Source organism: Halichoerus grypus, chromosome 10, assembly GCF_964656455.1.
Source record: "Halichoerus grypus chromosome 10, mHalGry1.hap1.1, whole genome shotgun sequence".
Classification (NCBI taxonomy): domain Eukaryota; kingdom Metazoa; phylum Chordata; class Mammalia; order Carnivora; family Phocidae; genus Halichoerus; species Halichoerus grypus.
In genome coordinates, this window is record NC_135721.1 from 25714144 (window position 1) to 25733756 (window position 19613).

Genomic DNA, 19613 nt, shown 5'->3' on the forward strand with positions numbered 1-19613 from the left:
GAAGGTGCACCTCCTCTTTCTTCTTTGGAAAAAGATAAAGAAATTGATCTTGAGCTACTTCAAGATCTAATGGAAGTTGACATTGATCCTTTAGATATTGATTTGGAAAAGGATCCTCTTGCAGCCAAAGTTTTTAAGGTATGATGTGCTATTCTTTGCAATTAAAATATTTCATTTTATACTTTTGGCTTAATCACTTAAAACAGGAAAGTATACATATTTATCACATAATATAATCCATTATTCATTGTTCTCAAAATTCATTATTTTGCTATAGGTCCTATAGTAGTTTTTTTAATACCAATAGAATAGTATAAGGAAAACTTGTACCCTTTTATTAATGTAGCCACAATTATTGTCTTATATATTAGTAAGCACCAGTAATAGGCATGGGGAAGTTTAGTTATAGTTTACTAAATCTGAAGCAGCATTTAAGCTCCTCTAAGCCCAGTTTATTTCAGATTCTACTTTTGTATTAGATTCAATGTTTTCTGAAGGAGATATACCCCTAATACGTTATATTGCTTCTTTTTGTGTATAAGAGATTTTTTTTAAGTATGCTACTTATCTCTTAGGTTCTAAATAAAGTATTTTTAAATTTTGGTATAAAATGAATCTATTCCAATAAATCATTAAGATCCTAAGTGTGTTTTGGTGATTTAAAGGGTGGGGAGAATGTTTATTTTGTAGCCCCATATGAGTTTAGAAAGTGTAAATAATGTCACTCTTAGTGAAGAGGTAAAAATAAACCACAATTTTTTTTCCACTCTTTTAAGCCAATAAGCAGTACATGGTATGACTATTGGGGTGCTGATTATGGCACCTACAATTACAACCCTTACATTGGAGGTCTTGGAATTCCTGTAGCAAAGCCACCTGCAAACACAGAGAAGAATGGATCACAGACAGTTAGTGTTTCAGTATCTCAGGGTAAGTGTGTGTTAAATTTTAAGTCATGTGCTATTTTTTTTTTTTCGTTTAAAGATTTTCTTTATTTGACAGAGAGACAGAGAGAGAAAGCACAAGCAGGGGGAGCGGCAGGCCGAGGGAGAAGCAGGCTTCCCATTTGAGCAGGGAGCCTGCTGTGGGGCTCGATCCCAGGACCCTGGGACCACAACATGAGCTGAAGGCAGACACTTAACTGACTGAGCCACCCAGGTGCCCAGTCATGTGCTATACTTAAAACAAGTCCTAAATTTATGTATGCTTTGGCCTTTGAGAAAATGAGCCTGAGTATATGCTGAGAGGGTTTAGTTTCACAGGTATGCCATCAGAATGACAGAGCCGTATGTTTTGGTGTCATTCACGTTGGAGGAGCTTCCATTTATGGGGCATCTTTTGTTTCTCAAAAATAACACCTAGCAAAGTATATTTGTGAGTTGTGTGGGATTGCCGGTGATTTTAATTAATTGTGCTTTCTTTTATTTTTTTACTGCTAATAATAAACTTGTATTTTATTTGTAAACAGAATGAAACCACACTGAATATTATTTTTGCACTCTTCTAGTCATGTAGAATATTTTTTAAAAATAAAATCTTTTGCAAAATTTTGAAACAGTCATACCTTTACTGAAAAGTTGCAAGTTTGATGTAAAGAACATTTGTTATCCTGAGCCCTTTGGGAGTAAGTTGCTAATCTTTGTTTTCGTTTTGTTTTTATTTGTTCTTTGTACAGATCAGGGCATTTTTCTACATGGCAGTCAGGAAGCACGTTCTGTCAAAATTAGGAAATTAACATTAGTACTAACACTCATACCTCATTCAGGTTTCAGCAGTTGTGTTTAAACGACGTCCTTTATGCAAAAGGATCAAAGCAAAATGACGCCTTGCATTTAGTTGTCATAGCACTTCAGTCTCATTCAGCCTGCTGCAGTTCTTCAGAGTTCGTTTTCATGGCCTTAATGCTTTTGAAGATTACAGGCCAGTTATTCTGTAAAATGCCCCTCAAAATTTGTGTTTGTATGCTATTTCCTCATGATTAGATTGTGGTCATGCATCGTTGCCAGAAGTATCTGTTGTGTAATGCTCAGGTTTTCTTACTGCGTTCTTTTAGTTGGTTTATGATTTAAATTTGTTCCATGACCAGAGATTTGAAGTTTAATTACTTGATTTAAGGAGATCTGTGCCAGTCTTCTCCATTGTAAAGTTATTCTTTTCCCCTCAGTAAAAAATTTTTGTGGGTGTGGGAGAATGGTACTTGGAAATTATTCTTTAAAAAAAAAATTAGTCTATTCATTGAATTTTTTTTTAAGTAGACCCATGGTTTCCTTTTTTATTCAGTGGGTCATAATTTGTTATTATTTATTTGTTGCTTAGTTTTTATTAAGGCAAAATATAAATAACATAAAATTTACCATTTTAACCATTTTTAAGTATACAGTTCTGTGGCATTAAGTACATTCACAGAGTTTTCATTTTTTGTTTTTATGTTCAAACTGTCCCAGATTTGACCAGTGGGATGGATCTCCCTTAGCTTATCTGTCTCCTCTTTCTTTGAGCACTTCCTTGTTTTCTGGCACAACAAGATGCCCCAGGCTAATCATTTCCTTTTCCTTCCCCAGACTGGGAATTAACTACTTCAGCAAGGGGAAGGGTTTTTCAAAACCTTTTAGTGGAAGAATGTGATTAAGAAACAAAGATTTGGGTGCTAGGTATACTTAGTATTTTGGTGGCTGTTTCTGTGCCCTCTTGGTGGACAGATCTAGGGAACGTGTGTGTTAACACACATTTACATCTATATTTCTGTATCTGCCTTTTTATCTAGAATGCCTTGAGTTCATATCAATATATCTGGCTGTCATCTAACTCTGTAGGCTTCATTTTATTTTTTTAATTTTTAAAAAATTTTTATTCATATTCCAGTTAGTTAACATACAGTGTAATATTACCTAGACTTCATTTTAACTTTCTCCCCTTCCATATTTCCATATCTTTTCTCTGACGGTGAGGAACCTGGTTCTCATTATCCTTAACTTATTTGCTTCCATTATCATTACTTCATTTATTTGATCCACCTCTCTCTATATAACTGGTCTCCCATCTCTAGCCTCCTTTGCACAGATGTACCTGCTGTGGCTGATACTCCCTGACAGGTTGTTCTTACATGAGGACACACTCTTCACCCTATTTTGCATTTGGATGTCAACATTTTATTGTAGGAAGTAGGACATGAGTAATAATTATCAAATAGCTCTTTTTCTTTGAATTGCTTTTTCTAGCCCTAGATGCTCGCCTAGAAGTTGGACTTGAACAGCAAGCCGAACTTATGTTGAAAATGATGTCTACCCTGGAAGCAGATTCCATTTTACAAGCATTAACAAATACATCTCCTACGTGTAAGTGAAAATCACCATTGTTAGAGTATTGCGGTGAATGATTTATCTCTTGATAATTTTTAATTGCATTCAGCAGGGACAGATTTTTAAATTCCATGTGTGGTATGAGGCTGAGGGGCTAAGCATATAGCACCTCTCCCTCTCTAAGTTAGTATCAGGTTGAGAAATAAGACAAAGGATTAATAAATTGGAAAAGTGGAAGGGGAGCAAAAGACCTCCACGTAGTAATGTGCTTACGTTCAGTCCAAAGACCTGAATGATGTTTTTGTTACTGTGTTGTGAGGTTAATGAAATTCCTAGAGTTGTCTGCTTAGCTAGCTGCCTGGGAGTTCATTGCATTATATCCACATCTATGATAAAGTGGGTTTTTACGTACAATAATCGCCCCTTTTCTGGGAGGGAGATGTTTCAAGACCCCCATTGGATGCTTGAAACCACAGATAGTACTGAACCCTACATACACCATGTTTTTTCTTTACATACATACTTACGATAAAGTTTGATTTATCAATTAGGCACAGTAAGAAATTAACAACAATAATAAAATAGTTATAATCATATACTGTAACTAAGGTGTGAATGTGGTTTCTCTCTTTCTCACAATCACCCTTCTGGTGGTGATGTTTGATGATAAAAGCCTGCATGATGAAGTGAGGTAAATGATGTAGGCATTGTGATGGAGTGTTAATGTACTGTTGACCTGACTGCGGTTGTCTGCTCGTAACAGAAACCAGAAACCATGGAGAACAGAACCCCAGATAAGGGGGCATTACTGCAGTGACATCTTTTTTTTTTTTTTTTTTTTTTTTAAAGATTTTATTTATTTATTTGACAGAGAGATAGAGAACACAAGTAGGCAGAGAAGCAGGCAGAGGGAGAGGGAGAAGCAGGCTCCCTGCAGAGCAGGGAGCCTGATGTGGGACTCGATCCCCCGACCCTGGGATCATGACCTGAGCCGAAGGCAGCCGCTTAACCGACTGAGCCACCCAGGCGCCCCTGCAGTGACATCTTTACCATCCTTAAAGACTAGGATGGAAGAGATATATATGGGCCTAACTGAACTGCTGAATTGAGAGGATTTACTACCTAATTATCTACATCAAAGGAAGGCAAATGTTTTATATAAAGGACCAGATAGTAAATACTTTAGGCTTTCTGAGCTGTACAGTGTGTGTTGTAACTACACAACTCTGTAGCAATAAAGTGGCTCAATATCTAAACCAGTGGGCATGCCTGATACAGAAACTGTGACACATTGTTTTGATCATTGATGAAGTAGAATACTAGACTTGGGTAGATCACCTCCTATCAGGTGAGCACTTGCTCAGTTAAGTTAAATAGCAGCCTGTCTCACAAAGACAAAAGATTGAGGAGCTGTGCTAAGGAGATAGGGATGTTTTTATTTTTCTTAGACCTACAAATTACTTCACCTTCTCTGGAGCATGGTGAGTAAAAGGGTAGATGTACTAGTTAGAACCTAGGAAGAGCATCATGTTCTTCTTCCCCTGTGAAGGGGAGTTCACGACGCATTAGAGAAATTGGGGTTTTTAGACATGTTTGTGTCAAATTGAATTCTTTCACTTGGTGGTCTTCATTTATTTCTTACCTTAGGAAGTATATAGCAAAGCGAAAAACCAAAGAAAAGGTCTAGTGTTCTATCATCTTGGTATTGGTACACTAGTATTATTGTATCTTATCTCTCATGTAATGGAGGGATCTCTTTTGTTGGGCAGCCTCTCCATGACCACAGACAACTCAGGACTGACCTAAGTAGCCCTTTTCTTTGTTAGACATTTCTTGTTTAAAATAATTTATTAGAAGATGATTTTGTAATTTATATCTGTTTCTCTTAATATTGTGTCTTTTGATTATTGTCCTGTTCAGAACTGTGTCCCCTTTTTATTTTATTTATTTTAATTTTTTTATTGTTATGTTAATCCCCATACATTACATCATTAGTTTTAGATATAGTGTTCCATGATTCATTGTTTGTGCATAACACCCAGTGCTCCATGCAGAACGTGCCCTCCCCAATACCCATCACCAGGCTAACCCATCCTCCCACCCCCCTCCCCTCTAGAACCCTCAGTTTGTTTTTCAGAGTCCATCGTCTCTCATGGTTCGTCTCCCCCTCTGATTTCCCCCCCTTCGTTCTTCCCCTCCTGCTACATTCTTCTTCTTTTTTTCTTTCTTAACATATATTGCATTATTTGTTTCAGAGGTACAGATCTGAGATTCAACAGTCTTGCACAATTCACAGCGCTTACCAGAGCACATACCCTCCCCAGTGTCCATCACCCAGTCACCCCATCCCTCCCACCCCATCCCCCACTCCAGCAACCCTCAGTTTGTTTCCTGAGATTAAGAATTCCTCATATCAATGAGGTCATATGATACATGTCTTTCTCTGTTTGACTTATTTCGCTCAGCATAATACCCTCCAGTTCCATCCACGTCGTTGCAAATGGCAAGATCTCATTCCTTTTGATGGCTGCATAATATTCCATTGTATATATATACCACATCTTCTTTATCCATTCATCTGTTGATGGACATCTTGGCTCTTTCCACAGTTTGGCTATTGTTGTGTCCCCTTTTTAATATAACTTTCTGAATATATGAGAAACCTCTCAGCTCATGTATTTCTCTGCTCCCCATTAATGTATACTCATTTATTAGTTTGGTGTGTGACTTGGGCATCAGAATTTTTTAATGCTTCCCAGATAATTTTAATGTATAATTAAGGTTAAGAATCAGTGGACTTGAGTCTAAATTATTCTAAAACTACTTTCTTAAATAGTCAAGATTCTTCTTTTTCTTCCTTTTCCTCATTTATTAATTATGAAAAAATAGAAAATAAAAATTAGAGAGTAAGGTTTTGTTCCTTTGATGGACAAATGCTGTGAATTGGGGAGCTTCTGTCTTTGGTGATTGTCTTTTTGACTTTCAGGTAATATAAAAACAAATTTCCAAATAATATAATGATCAACCATTCTTAGGAATGCAATTAAAAGAAAGTTTTTTTTAAGATCTTCACTTAACCTGTACATGCTAATAGCTAGTGAACATTTCTCCTGATACTTTGTGATAAAATCATAATTGTGTTTAATTTTCAGTATCACAGTCTCCCACTGGAACAGATGATTCACTTCTAGGGGGTTTACAAGCAGCGAACCAATCCAGCCAGCTTATTATACAGTTATCATCTGTCCCAATGTTAAATGTTTGTTTCAACAAACTTTTTTCCATGCTTCAAGTCCATCATGTTCAGGTATGACTTCAGGAGAAATGTTGTATTTTTACACGTTATTGCAAGCCTAGTAAAAGTTGAAAATAACTGGGGAGATCTTTCTCAACCTGACAGGGATGATTTATTCATTATCTCAGATGGAAAAATATTGGAGATCCTTTGATAACCACAGATCCTCAGTGATAGGTTATTTATAATTTTTATGATTTTTAAGATTTATTACTGTAGTTCCAATTTTATGTTTTACATACACCTGTGTTTAAAGACTTGAATCACCTATTTTAATTTAGAAAATTATTATTAGGTAAATTATAAATTTTAATTCAGTTTAAATTTTGTTTCATCAAGAATTTTAAGATGTGTTTGCTTGCCAACTGAATTGAAGTAACCAGAAGAAATATTTAATAGAAAAATTCATTACTCAAAGGGATTCGTTTGTAAGATTTTTGTTTAAATATATTTCATTATATAATAGGTACTTTTTTTGTTTGTTTGTTTTCCCTGTCAATTTTCATTCTTTTTCAGTTGGAATCACTTCTCCAGCTGTGGCTCACATTGAGCCTGAATTCTAGTTCTTCTGGAAACAAAGAAAATGGAGCAGACATTTTTTTATATAATGCTAATCGAATACCTGTAATTTCATTAAATCAGGGTAAGATTTATTAGAAGGAAAATTATTAACATAGCATAAATAAACTAAAAAGGCAACAGTTAGGTTAATATTACCTAATCTTTGTTTGTCATTAGGTTTATAATGTTTTAGTGGGGAAAAAAACCCTTTTTTTATACATTGACCTAATTTTCAGGAAAGAGAACAAAACCCTTTTTCTCTGGTTTGTATTATCTTCTGCCCATGTGTAACTAAAAGTTGCAGTGTTAATCTTTGTATTTCCAAAAAATACCATCTTGTTCGTGAGCTGTTCTGTTGCCACTGGTGTTTCGGGAAAATGTGAATCAGCCACCAAGGGAATTGATAACTTGGAGAATGATATCCCATTTCCTGTGGAAGTTGTATTAGTTAGCTTTTGGGGTTTTTTGTTTTTGCTTTTGACAAATGCAAGAGTGTGAAAATAATGGGAGTAATATAATACCCTTCTACAGAAATACAATTAGCCTTTAGCTCTGGCTGCAGGAATCTGTTTTCATTATATTTTAAGAAAAGTGTAAATGATCATCTATTTCTGCTGATTTCTCCTTCACAGGGGTGCATTCTGTGTCTTGCCTGGCTCTCGTAGGCTTGTCTTTAAGCCTTAGTGACAGCCCCACTGGCTCATGGTCCCACTTAAATCTGTGTTGTCTTGGCAGGAGCCAGTCTGGCTTTAATTAATAGGTTTTCATCTCTTCCACTGCACTAATAATTATTATAAATTGTGCTCCCATTGTTATTTTCAACTTTGTTATTGTGAAAATGTTACACATAAACGAGTTAATGAGTAAAAAAGTAAATAACTTCATTATTATCAGATATTAATGTTCAGATTTCCAGTTGTCCCAACTGTTATAAAATTTTTAAAATTTGAAATAGAATCCATATAAGATCTGCATATTTTAATTATGTTTCTTTAATCCCTCTTAATCTGTATAGGTTCACTCCATGTCTTTTTTATCCCCTTAACAAAGTCATTTATCAAAGAAGTTTGGTCTTTTGTCTTTCAGGATTTCCAGGGTCCTGATTTTTAGTGATTGTATCTCCATGGTGTCCTCTCAATTTCCTATAAAGTGGTAGTTAGACCTGGAGCTTAATCTCATTTTTTTTAAAAGGCAATTTCCTAGGTTGCCTCTCTTTTTACATTGTTAAGTAATGACAGTGATGCTTAGTGCCATTAATAATTCATTAGAGGTTTCAAAATGAGGATAGTCGAATTCTATCACTTCTTCTTTATTTTAGTTGAAACACTTTGATAAAGAGAAAATTCCTTTCATAGGCTAATGTCACCCTCTGTTGGTAGTTTGTATAATAGAGGCAGGGAAAATGCCAGAACTGTTTTTTTCTTTTTCTTTTTTTAGTTTTTAAATTGAATTGGTTCACAAGCAGTCTACGTGCATGATCAGTTAGTTTCTTTAATAAATATCTGTATAAGTTTATGGTTTTTCCATTTTTTTTGTTTCAGTTACAATTGTTGTGCTTACTGATGTTGAAATTTTGCTATTTGTGGTCAATGAGGTGCTCCTTTCTTAGTTGTTGTTGTTTTTATATACATACTACACTTTTGTTAGCTTTTAGTGTGATAAATATTCCAGTCTATGTGTATTTTAGCCTGAAATCTGGAATTAGCCTTTTTAAAGGGTGTTTTAAGAGCACAGTCTGGGCACTGTATTATGTTCGTGCGTTTTTGAGTAACTTCTTTGGCTTCTCCAGCTATCATAAGCGCTTTCAATTTGGGCCTTGCAAGTGACCTAATTATTCTAGTTTGTGCTTTTGTTGTGAAGTTGCATTGGTTTTCAGTGATCTTACCCCATCCCTGTTTTTCTAGTATCCGCTATTACTTTCAGGTTTTGGTCTTGCAGAATGTGAAGATTTTTAGTAAAACGATATTGCAATAGAAGTGCCTGTAGTTTGAAAAAGACAACACATTTATAATGATAACATTTTATGTGTTGCAGGCTGAGCTTTAAACTTAGCCATAAGATATTATTAACTCTTAATTTTTAGTGATATTTAATGGGGAACTCTTTTCATTTCTATGCTTTGAGGACACTAGGTAGTGAATTGAAAGAAATAGTATCATATTTTTTAATTTGTTTCATTTTTAATTCTTAATGAACATTTGGTTTTCCTTAATTAAAAGCTTTCCCCCTTTCTCTTTTCTGTATAGCATCGATAACCAGCTTTCTCACCGTGTTAGCTTGGTATCCCAGCACGTTGCTCCGGACGTGGTGCCTTGTGCTGCATAGTCTAACACTCATGACAAATATGCAGCTTAATCGTAAGTGCAAACATTTATTCCTTTACGTCGAACTATTCCTTTAAATCTCTGACCTATACTTCTTTATTCCTTCTATCAGATTCTTAAGATTTTTCCAAGAAGTGATATAGTTGTGAAAAGATTGTGTTCCTTATTTGACTATATCTCTTCTGAATTTGTTCTTATATATCTTAGGCTTTGTGCCTCCTTACTTTGATAGTATACTCTCATCTACCATCATGAGTTCAAATCATAGTTTTACTAAAACTGATTGCTTTTTGAGTACAAAATCAAATGTTTACTGTTTTGTGTTATTTTTAAAGTAACTTTGCACTCAAAAAATGATTTATTATATTCATAAATATGTATGATTAGTTTACCACATCTAAAAGCTGTATTCATAGAATATAATTGCTTTTTCTCAGATTGTGATAATAGGTTTTCTACTTTATTACTCCACCCCCTTTTCTTACTATAATTAGGATAGTAAAATAATTTCTGCACCTTTTTAGAAAGGAACTTTTAGTGCTTTCTATGACTTTATGTATCCTGAAGTCATGAAGATAATCCTACATTATCTTCTGTAGTGTGTATTGATTTTATTTTTCACATTTAGGTCTGGGTTTTAATGGCATTCTTGAGAGTGTTGTGAGGTAGGGATGAAAGTTCATAGCAGACAATAAGGCCTAGCCATTTATGAATTGAAATCTTCATTCTGTCTATAGGTCATGGTAAGAGGTGGGTAAATTTCATCCCTATTCTGTTTGAGATTAATTTCATTAGATAGAAAGCTCTGTCACATTGATAAAATGTCAGTTTAAATCATTGTTTAGCATTAAAGTACTATTTTTTTCATTTGGAATGTTTTCCAAATATGGGATCGAAAACATCACTCTCTCATATTGAAGATAGATTTAACACCAAGGATAGTTTATTCAGTTCAGAAAACTGATGTGTTAACTGTGTATCATTTAACAGTGTACAACCATTATACCACTGACATGCAAAAGTGAATAGTTTTTGCCTAGATTTATCTTAGAAAGCAGGGTTAAGATTTACCCAAAAAGTAGATCCCTATTTCTGAAAGACGGAAGTAATTACCAAGAATAGGCTCACCAAAAGGTCAGTAAGCATTTAATTATTTCTTTTCCACTTGACTATATACTAAATAAGATGCACATTAAACTAGATATTTTTTATAGTCTATTTTTTATAGATTAGAAGAGAGGGAAGGTAGATGAAAATAGAGAACGAGTCCAACTTAGTCAATACAGTAGAGATTCAGACCTTTTTAGTAAAGTAGGGGCGCCTGGGTGGCTCAGTTGGTTAGGTGTCCACCTTTGGCTCGGGTTATGATCCCTTGCATCCCACTCACTGCTCAGCAGGGAGTCTACTTCTCCCTCTGCCCCTTGCCCCTCTGGTGCTTTCTCTCGCTCTCTCACTGTCTGAAATAAATGAATAAGATCTTAAGGAAAAAAAAAAACACTAACTCCCAGGAATTTGTGAGTTTTCCTTGAAACTAAAAGATATTTTATATACTGTATTTCTGTTGTTTCAGGGTCCATTTGTTAAGAGCATTTTTGTTTTTAAATGTTTTACAGCGGGTTCAAGCAGTGCCATTGCAACTCAGGAGAGTACTGCTCATCTGCTGGTTTCAGATCCAAACCTGATTCATGTCTTAGTGAAATTTCTTTCTGGCACCAGTCCACATGGAACAAATCAACACAGTCCACAGGTAGGATGACGTTTGGAAACTAGTGATAGGCCCAGACTATTCAAATAAATACTTCTGTAAAGAAAAACTTAATGCACCTAATATGTAAAATTTTTATTGCTAAGGTATTAAATGATACTATTTTATATATCCATATAATATAAAATGTTTTGAGTAATATGTAATAATAGCTATACTGAAACTGAAGCATAGTAGGTAGTAAATTTTCTCTTGAATTTTTACTAGATTTTTATGCAGGTATGTATTTTTGACATTAATTTTGGATAATTTAAGAAACATTCTGAAAAAATACCTGAAAGGGAAGCATTTCAGAAATTTTGGAATTAAAAACATTTTTAAAAATAATGTACCATTTTAATGACCTACTGTCAAGATTGATAATTAACCTAACTTAATCATTTTATAATATTAAATATATTGTTGAACAAAAAATAACAAGTACTGCTCGGAGCTTACAAACATTTTTTAGTCTTACTATAAACCCCCTTTATGTCAATTAATTTCTTGTTACATTGTACTGCTTTTTAAAATATTTCTACTTCATTTTATTTCTTTTTATATAAAATATATATTTAGTGTTCATAGCGTCTTTTCAGTGCAGGTTATGCAACATTACCGTCTTTTTAAACTTACCATCTTAAATTCTTCTCTGGATTTGCCATTAGACAGATTCTCATTTAGCTGTCTAGTCTGTAATAGTACCATCCTTTCTAATGTTTCATTTATTCAGTAGGTTTTTAAGATGCTTCTGTGTGCTAGGTCCAGGTATTGTTCTAGGTGCTGGGGATATAAGTAATTACCAAGACCAAGTCTCTGACTTCTTGCAGCTTAAATTCTGTTGGATATGTTTAGTCATTACTCTCATATTGCATGTACTTTCATTTTGCAGATCACAATAAAACAAATGAGACAAGGATGAAAATAAGAGAAGAAACTATTGTAGTTAGATGGGGCCAGAGTGTTGGTGGGAGCAGAGGCATATTATCAAGGGATCATTGTACATAGAGATTTATGAATTTGGAATGTGAAGGTTCCTGGGATCATTGATTCTAATAACTTCATTATTTTACATATGAGAAGATGCATTATCTGCATTGCCCACAATTACGCGCCTTATCAGCGGTAGAACTAGGTGTTGGAGAGCATGCTATTGTATAAAATAGAGTTTTTTTCTTCCCGCTTTTGTTTTTTTAAAGGCAGAATAAGTTATTGAAGATCAGACTTTCCTCTGATATCTTAGTTGTATATAGGAAGTTTGGTTAAGAATGCTATGATTTATGTGCTCAGTATTAGAAATTAAGTTTATCTAGCTTTAAAACAGTTTGAAGAATTACATTTTATTTTACCATAACTCTACCTGGGTTTTATGATCATAGCAAATTGGGATAGGATAAAATCACATGGAGAAGTGTTACAAAATATTCCAAAACATACCTGAGGTTACATAGTGTGGTTCTCACCATTTCTTTCATTGATGAGACAGAAGTTTGGGAAAGCAGTCTTTTATGAATTGGCACAGGTTTGTGTTTTTGTTGTTTTTTTTTTTTTTTTAATTTTTTATTATGTTAATCACCATACATTACATCATCAGTTTTTGATGTAGTGTTCCATGATTCATTGTTTGTGCATAACACCCAGTGCTCCATGCAGAACGCGCCCCCCTTAATACCCATCACCAGGCCAACCCATCCTCCCACCCCCCTCCCCTCTAGAACCCTCAGTTTGTTTCTCAGAGTCCATAGTCTCTCATGGTTCGTCTCCCCCTCCAATTTCCACCCCCCTTCATTCTTCCCCTCTTGCTATCTTTTTTTTTTAAACATAGATTGTATTATTTGTTTCAGAGGTACAGATCTGTGATTCAACAGTCTTGCACAATTCACAGCGCTCACCATAGCACATACCCTCCCCAGTGTCTATCACCCAGCCACCCCATCCCTCCCACCCCGTTTGTTTTTACCTTTAGAGTTTTTTCTTTGTGGTTTTGTGTTTTTTTTCATTCACGGTAGTATTTGCTCTGCTAGTCGTTAGAAGCATGACCATTTGTGGATCACTTAACCTCTTTGAGTGCTTCTGTTTTGAAATGGGTAGTAAGGTTGTTTGTGAAAATCAGTGCAAAAGTTCCTTGTACTTTTGACAGCATTATGAAGGCATTTCTTGTGTAATTCAGGTGATTTTTTTCTGTTTTGAGTTATATAAACCTACTATAAGTTCTAAACCATAATGATAAAATTGTGACACTAGAATTTGTGGTTTTCAGTTTAAATATGTTAAGACCTAAAAAAATCAGTTGGTTTCCTGCTATCAGAAAATATTAATGTTAATATTTTCGTTCTTCATATGAAAAGTTAAAAGAGTATAGTGCTTGATTTAACACTTGATAACATTTATAGAATTATTCATTTAAAAATTATCAGTAAAAAGTTTTCGATTCTCTTCAGGTTGGTCCAACCGCTACACAAGCTATGCAAGAATTTCTTACCCGATTACAAGTGCATCTTTCTTCAACATGTCCTCAGATATTCAGTGAATTTTTGCTCAAGCTAATTCATATACTTTCTACAGAAAGGTAAATTTCAATGTATACATATATTCCTGATATAGAAGTAATATGTGATCCTTCAGATAAACTCTCACTTACCATTTGTTAGGGGTTTATCTGGGAACAGATAAGCAGTATAGTAGGGATTAAGGGGGAAGGGTTTATCCATTTCTCTCCTGACTGTTTTCATTCCATTTTATTATGGCTCTCTCAGATTCCTAAACTCTATGAAAGATATACAGTACATCAAATCTCTGCTTGCTTTTAGTGTTTTCATAGATTAGTGAAATTTACTTGAAGCTGTTTAAATTGTTGTAGAATACAGAGAGAGTATTAAAGCTACCAAGGATTTTACTTGAAACCTATATGTAAGAAAACTGAAAAAAATAGCTTAAAAAAGAAAATTACAGGGGCGCCTGGGTGGCTCAGTCGGTTAAGTGTCTGCCTTAGGTTCAGGTCATGATCCAGCCCTGCGTTGGGCTCCCTGCTTAGTGGGGAGTCTCCTTCTCCCCCCACCCCTACTCTCTCATAAATGAACAAAATCTTAAAAAAAAAAAAGAAAATTACATACCAATCCCATAGAGAAAACCTAAATAAATTTATTAACAAAATCAGGCAGTATATTAAAAGAATGAATTGTGACCATGAGTGGTTAAAAATCATAATACATATCATATTAATTAATCATCTCATACTATAAGACATTTCATAAAATCGACATTACTTTCTGATGAAAACTTTTTTTTTTTTAGAGAGAGAGCAAGAGCAAGAGCACATTGGGGGTGGGGCAGGTGGGAGGGGCAGAGGGGGAGAGAGAATCCCAAGTAGGCTTCATGCCCAGCGCAGAGCCCAACACGGTGCTCCATCTCACTTCCCCGAGACCATGACCTGAGCCAAAATTGACTGAGCCATCCAGGAGCCCCATGTTTTCTATGTTTTTAAGAAAGTCTCTGGTATCCAGATAAATTAGCCAGGAGCTTTTAGGTAAATTAATTTTGTGACTGAAAAGAAATACCCAGTCTTATTATAAAGAGGGCATTCAGTTTTATCAAGTAAGTGTTTTGCAGATACTTTCTATCTGTGGATTGTATTTTAACAATATCCTTCAAAAAACAAGTTTTTTATTTTGATGAAGTCTTATTTGTTAAGTTTTTCCTTTATATATTATATTTGTGCTATAAAAAAAAAAAAACCTTTGCCTAATCCAAGGTCATACAAATGATCTGCTGTGTTGTCTTCTAGAAATTTTATAGTTTTAGTTTTTACATTTATGTTGCATTTGGGTCAAAGTTTATTTTTTTGCCTGTGGATGTCCAGTTGTTCCTATGCCATTTATTGTAAAGACTGCTTTTCATTGAATTATCTTTGTATGCATTTTAAAAATCAGTTGACCATATTGGTTTTGCAGTTTCTAGACTCACTTCTGTAGAATTGATGTTTGTGTCTATACTTTTCCAACACCATATTGCCTTGGTACCTCCATAAGTTTCTTGAAATCTGGTAGTGCAGATTTTCCAACTTTGTTCTTTCTTCAGAATTGTTTTGGCTATTCTATTTCCTTTGCTTTTCCACATAAATTTGAGAGTACATTTATTGATTCTTATCTGCACTGCCCGAAATAAAACAAAATAAAACCTTGCTGGATTTTGATTGGGAATGCATCGATCTACAGATCAACTTAGGAAAAATTATATAGCCTCTTTGGATTTTTCTTTGTATACAGTCATATGGCCAGTGAATGAAAACAGTCTTATTTCTTCCTTTCCAATGTGTGTGTCTTAGCCCTACACCCTACCCTGCCTCCTCTCCTAATGCCCTGGTTAGTACCTCCCATATGATTGATTGAAGTGGTTCAATTTGCCCTCTTTGTTTTTTTCTCACTCTTAGAAAAGTAAAGGTCTTTCAGAAGTAGAAATGTTATTAGCTGTACCTTCTTTTGTAGATGACTGACACCAAGTTCAGGAGGTTTTTTTGTGTTCTTAATTTGCTAAGTCTTTAAAAAATCATGTATTACTCTTGGATTTTGTGAAGTGCTTTCTCTGTATCTTTTGAAATGATAATGTTGTTTCTTGAGTAATCTATAAATACGGCGAATTACATTGATTTTTTTTTTAAAGTGTTGATCAATATGTATTTCAGGATATACTCATTGATCATGAGGTATTATCCTTTTTATACTTGCTGAATTGAATTTAACATTTTGTTGATTTTTGAATCTATGTTTTTTATGAGGGATGTTTGCATTTTTCTTGTAATGTCCAATTTTTATGTAAAGTGTCTATTTTTTATATTAAGGTAATCCTGGACTCATAAGTCGGGGTATCCCTTTTCTATTTTCTGAAGGAGGTTGTGTAAAACTGGTATTACTGCTCACTTAAATATTTGATAGTACTCACCACCGAGGCATACTGAGTCTGGAGTTTTCTTATAGGAAAAAATGTTCCATTTATTTCATAGGTGAAAGATTATTCAGGTTTTCTATTTCTTCTTGAGTGACATTTGGCAATTTGCATCTTGAAGGAATTTGTTCATTTTTTCTATGTTGTTGAATTATTGGTGCTATTTCCTTATCCATTTAATGTTGATAGGCTCTAGTTTGATTCCTTTTTCTCATTTCTAATATTGGTAATTTTTATTTATTTATATAGGTCATTCTTGCAGAAGTTTATCAGTATTACTGATATTTTCAGAGAATCAACATAAAGCTTTGCCCTGCCATTCAGTCCCTTTCTGACACTTTCCAAAGTCAGCATCAGATTCACAGGTTTAACTCCTCAGTCCCATAAGACTGCCCTCACTTGAGAGGGCATTTGTAAGTCCTAGGTCCCAGGCTACCACACTTCTGTCAGATTGGGGTACAAATCCAGGGGTTCTCACAGCACACGCTTCAGTTTTGATAGTTTGTAAAAATCTCACCTAGAACCCAGGAAAAACACTTTACTTATGTATACTGGTTTGTTATAAAGTATATAACTCAGGAACAGCCAAATGGAATAGATGCATAGGGCATAGTGTGTAGCAGGGGGTTGGGGAGGTTGGGTGCCTGTGAATGGGTTTGAACACCAAGGGTTCTGTGTTATTACCCTTGCATACACCAGGATTTAGCAAGTTGTTAAATATTTTCGTTGAATTCTTCTTACTCATTTGAATGTTGCCAGGGTCTCTTCTCAAATTCTGCCATAGGAGAGCCAGTGCTTCTTGGAGGTGCCTATCTTTTCATGGATTTCAAGCCCTCTGTTGGGTTTATGTGACATTATAACTAGTTTCACTTTCTCTTGTTAATTTGGAGGCACTCTTCTCTCCAGCTTTTTATATCTTAGGCATGAGCAGAACTGGAGAACATTTAATTTTGGTGCATAAAAATTATTTGAATCTTAATTTTTGAAAATCATAATCAGTACAGAATGTTTAAAATAGCACCATTTGAGGATATGAAAAACCAGAGCTTATTCCATTATGAGGAGTGCCATGTGATGCTGAAATATTTTAGTCTGGGGTTTCAAAATCACCTCTTTGATTTACTTGTCCTTTGGTTTTCTATTTGGAAAGGAAGTCATTTCTGATTTTGTGTAAAATGGAGAAGAGAGTAAAGAACGACTCAGGAGGAGATGGAAACTGCCTGCAAAATGAAATAGTGAATACCAAGAGTTTAATTGCTAGCTTTCTTGTGTTGTGATGGTTACTTTTTTAAAAGTATAACAGGGATTAATTTTTAATCCTCTCTTTTTCTGCAGGGGTGCTTTCCAGACAGGCCAAGGACCTCTTGATGCCCAAGTAAAGCTCTTAGAATTTACGCTGGAGCAGAATTTTGAAGTTGTTTCCATTAGTACTATTTCTGCTGTAATAGAGTCTGTCACCTTTTTAGTGCACCACTATATCACTTGCTCAGACAAAGTAATGTCTCGAAGTGGATCTGATAGCTCGGTGGGTGCTCGAGCATGCTTTGGGGGACTCTTTGCGAACCTCATTCGTCCAGGTGATGCAAAAGCAGTTTGTGGTGAAATGACAAGAGATCAACTCATGTTCGATTTGTTAAAACTGGTTAACATTTTGGTACAGCTGCCTCTTTCAGACAATAGAGAATACAGTGCAAGAGTGTCTGTGACCACCAATACAACAGACAGTGTTTCAGATGAAGAAAAAGTCTCAGGAGGCAAAGATGGTAATGGAAGCAGTAGTAGTATTCAAGGATCACCTGCATATGTGGCTGACTTAGTGTTAGCCAACCAACAGATTATGAGCCAGATTTTGTCTGCTCTGGGCCTGTGTAATAGCAGTGCCATGGCGATGATAATTGGTACGTATTGAGAATATTTCATCATATACTTGTTTCGGGTCTGGTATCTCTTTTCATGAGCAACATATAGATTCATTTTTTTGTTACCTTATAGTGTAAAGCTACTTGATTGCAAACTTCTTAGCATGATGTAAGTGAAAACTTTTATAGAGTGGCTTCTATCAATAAGTGAAATTGAAATTAGGAAGAATTTTAAGTGTGAATTTTTTAAAAATTGGAAATTACTAACCAAGTAACTTGCAGTTTGTTAAATTAAGAAAAAATCAGTCTTCTAAGTAAGGTACCACAATTTATAGTTGTACATCTCTAATGTTTTATAGATGAAGAATTTCACATCAAATTTTGTATTAGGGAACCAGTAAGGTTTATTTATTCACATTTTCTTAAGAAGTGAAATATAAAATTTTATCCAGTAACAGTTTCTGTGACACATATATCAGTGTAAAATTTCTATATTGTTGCTTAACTTTTCTGCCTGTTTGAAAAATAATATCTGTGTTAATTTTTTTCAAATAATTAAACTTTGTAAATTGTGACAGAATTCATTCCAGTCTATTTTTACTTAATTCTTTGTGTAAGGGAAACAATCATCATATCTTTTAATTAGATGATTTGAAGTGCAATTATGTACCCACATCACTGACTTTCTATCCATTTCCTTTCTTCTCCATACATAGCTAATGTGTAAGATGATGTTGCTCAGTCATAGAGCAACTTCTTATTGTCACCAACAATAGAGCTATATCATGTAAGAAGATATCCAAAAATATGCTTTACTGAATGCTATGATAAATACCTCAGTTTCATATAGATAGATATACACATACATACATGTACACACACACATATAACTGTTACGTATCCATCGTTCAGTGGTTTCAGGAGAAATGACTTTAAAGCTTCTATTTTAATTATTACTGGTTTTTAAGGATATACTTTTTTTCACAAAATGTGTAATCTTTTTATTTAAACTAGGAGCAAGTGGATTACATCTTACTAAACATGAGAACTTTCATGGTGGGTTAGATGCCATATCAGTTGGGGATGGATTATTTACCATACTGACAACCCTCAGTAAAAAAGCTTCTACAGTCCACATGATGCTGCAGCCAATTTTAACCTATATGGCCTGTGGATATATGGGCAGACAAGTAAGTTCAATCCAGCAAATATTTCAGTAATGTAAATAGTTTCTAGCAGTGGGAATAGAGAATTATTTATAGAACAGGGAACAGAGGACTCATATACTGGAAAAAGAGCAGCGGCATGAGGTGAGAACTATGGACTATTCCTAGAAGTTAGAATATAAAGTTTTCTAGAGTTGGTATTGTCAGAAATGACCACAGTGATATAAGAATAGAACATGTAACATATTCTTAAATTTTAGATTTTTTCCCCCATTGTCTCAAGAAATAGTTCTTCCTTTCCCCTAGAAATAGCATAGTTCAATAGCAAAATGTTCTCTGTAGATGTTACATATGAAAATTTAATGGAACTTTCTTTCAAGTTATGTTGCATGTTTAGTTTCCTTTCAGCTGAAAGGGATTTGGG

General features: G+C 34.7%; 1 protein-coding gene across 11 annotated transcripts in view; it reads left to right on the forward strand.

The window, feature by feature from the left end:
* Window positions 1–19613, forward strand: part of BIRC6 (baculoviral IAP repeat containing 6) — a 227097-nt gene that overhangs the window by 115396 nt on the left and 92088 nt on the right. For all 11 annotated transcript variants that reach the window (XR_013441642.1, XM_078056159.1, XM_078056150.1 and 8 more), the window contains 10 exons: window positions 5–138; window positions 777–930; window positions 3219–3335; window positions 6452–6606; window positions 7111–7237; window positions 9402–9512; window positions 11093–11226; window positions 13665–13792; window positions 17500–18062; window positions 19038–19213. Coding sequence is in view for 10 of the 11 variants with exons in the window: in XM_078056159.1 (XP_077912285.1) it covers window positions 5–138; window positions 777–930; window positions 3219–3335; window positions 6452–6606; window positions 7111–7237; window positions 9402–9512; window positions 11093–11226; window positions 13665–13792; window positions 17500–18062; window positions 19038–19213 (1799 nt within the window). In the remaining variant the exon portion in view is untranslated. The remainder of the gene's footprint in view (window positions 1–4; window positions 139–776; window positions 931–3218; window positions 3336–6451; window positions 6607–7110; window positions 7238–9401; window positions 9513–11092; window positions 11227–13664; window positions 13793–17499; window positions 18063–19037; window positions 19214–19613) is intronic.